General features: G+C 40.8%; 1 protein-coding gene across 1 annotated transcript in view; it reads left to right on the top strand.

Moving 5' to 3' along the window:
- The window catches only part of LOC101855044 (calpain-9), a 25736-nt gene that overhangs the window by 3015 nt on the left and 21621 nt on the right, over window positions 1-1100 (top strand). The window contains exon 2 of the mRNA XM_013086620.2: window positions 171-252. Within this exon, the coding sequence (XP_012942074.1) occupies window positions 171-252 (82 nt within the window). The remainder of the gene's footprint in view (window positions 1-170; window positions 253-1100) is intronic.

The raw sequence follows: 1100 nt of genomic DNA, 5'->3' as shown, positions 1-1100 counted from the left end.
GAGAGAGAGAGATAGAGAGAGAGAGAGAGAGAAGAATTGATTAGTCTAAAACTAAGACAAGAAGAAGAAAACCACTTGGCTAGGAAAAATAACTCTCTGTTTTGTAACTAACCTGTTTTCTTTAACTTCAAATTGTGATTTTTGTTTTTCTTTGTTTTGTTTTTTTAAAGGACATTGCTGCACTGTATGGATACAGACCGGAATTTTACAGTCGCGGTATCAGTCGCTTTGATGTGCGTCAGGGACAGCTGGGTGTGTATATATTATTATATAGTGTATTTAGAAGTTCTTGTTTCTTTGAAATGTTGACCCTTTTTTTTAAAGTTAGGTTTTATACGGCACTCGCACCTGTGTACTAAGGTCATTCATATGAGCGCCAAGGGGTGGATGTCAACAGAGAAGTCCAAACGGGGAGTCAGACTTACTTTGCTCACCTCTCTTGCCTCAACTGCACAAAGTCTGCTTCGACTATCAAGGCGTCCGGGAAATAGCAGTTCACAAGAGAGTGACAAACATACACAAGAAGTAGAGGAAAGATTTCGAAAGTAAGGATGAGGAAAGAAAAGCAGCAGTTCACCCTATGTTGTTCCGGCACAGCATGAGCATGGCATTGATAAATCATCCCATTTACAATTCTACTGTGCATAAGAATTGTTAATACCCCCCCCCCTTTTGAGAATTATAGTTAAACAGGGTAAGATTGAAGAATACCGGACCAGCGGACTGAGTTTGCCTAGATCCTAGATCTAGATCTAGAATCTATGTCTCAACCTTAGGAATTCATAAATTTCCCGTTTTTAATATCTCTCTGAATGGAGAATCTCAGACCGGTAGATCTATTCATTAAAATTTTGTCAGAGGGGAGACCCCCCTGAACCCCCCTTCCCCCCTCCTCCACCCCACTTTCTCGCGCAATAATGTACGAGTGGTCCGGTATTCTTCAATCTTCCCTTAAACAGCAGCTTAAGGGTCATACACATTTCATGATACAGATTAACAGTTTCGCAAAATGTTGTCTCCGAAGATTGATAAAACAATGTACGTCATTAGTCACCCCAACACTTCACCCCTCCTTTATTTCTCTCTTCCTTCCACCCTCT

The sequence above is a fragment of the Aplysia californica genome, unplaced genomic scaffold (genome assembly GCF_000002075.1).
Source record: "Aplysia californica isolate F4 #8 unplaced genomic scaffold, AplCal3.0 scaffold00486, whole genome shotgun sequence".
In the NCBI taxonomy this organism is placed as follows: Eukaryota; Metazoa; Mollusca; class Gastropoda; order Aplysiida; family Aplysiidae; genus Aplysia; species Aplysia californica.
This window is presented reverse-complemented; position numbering and strand designations above follow the sequence as displayed.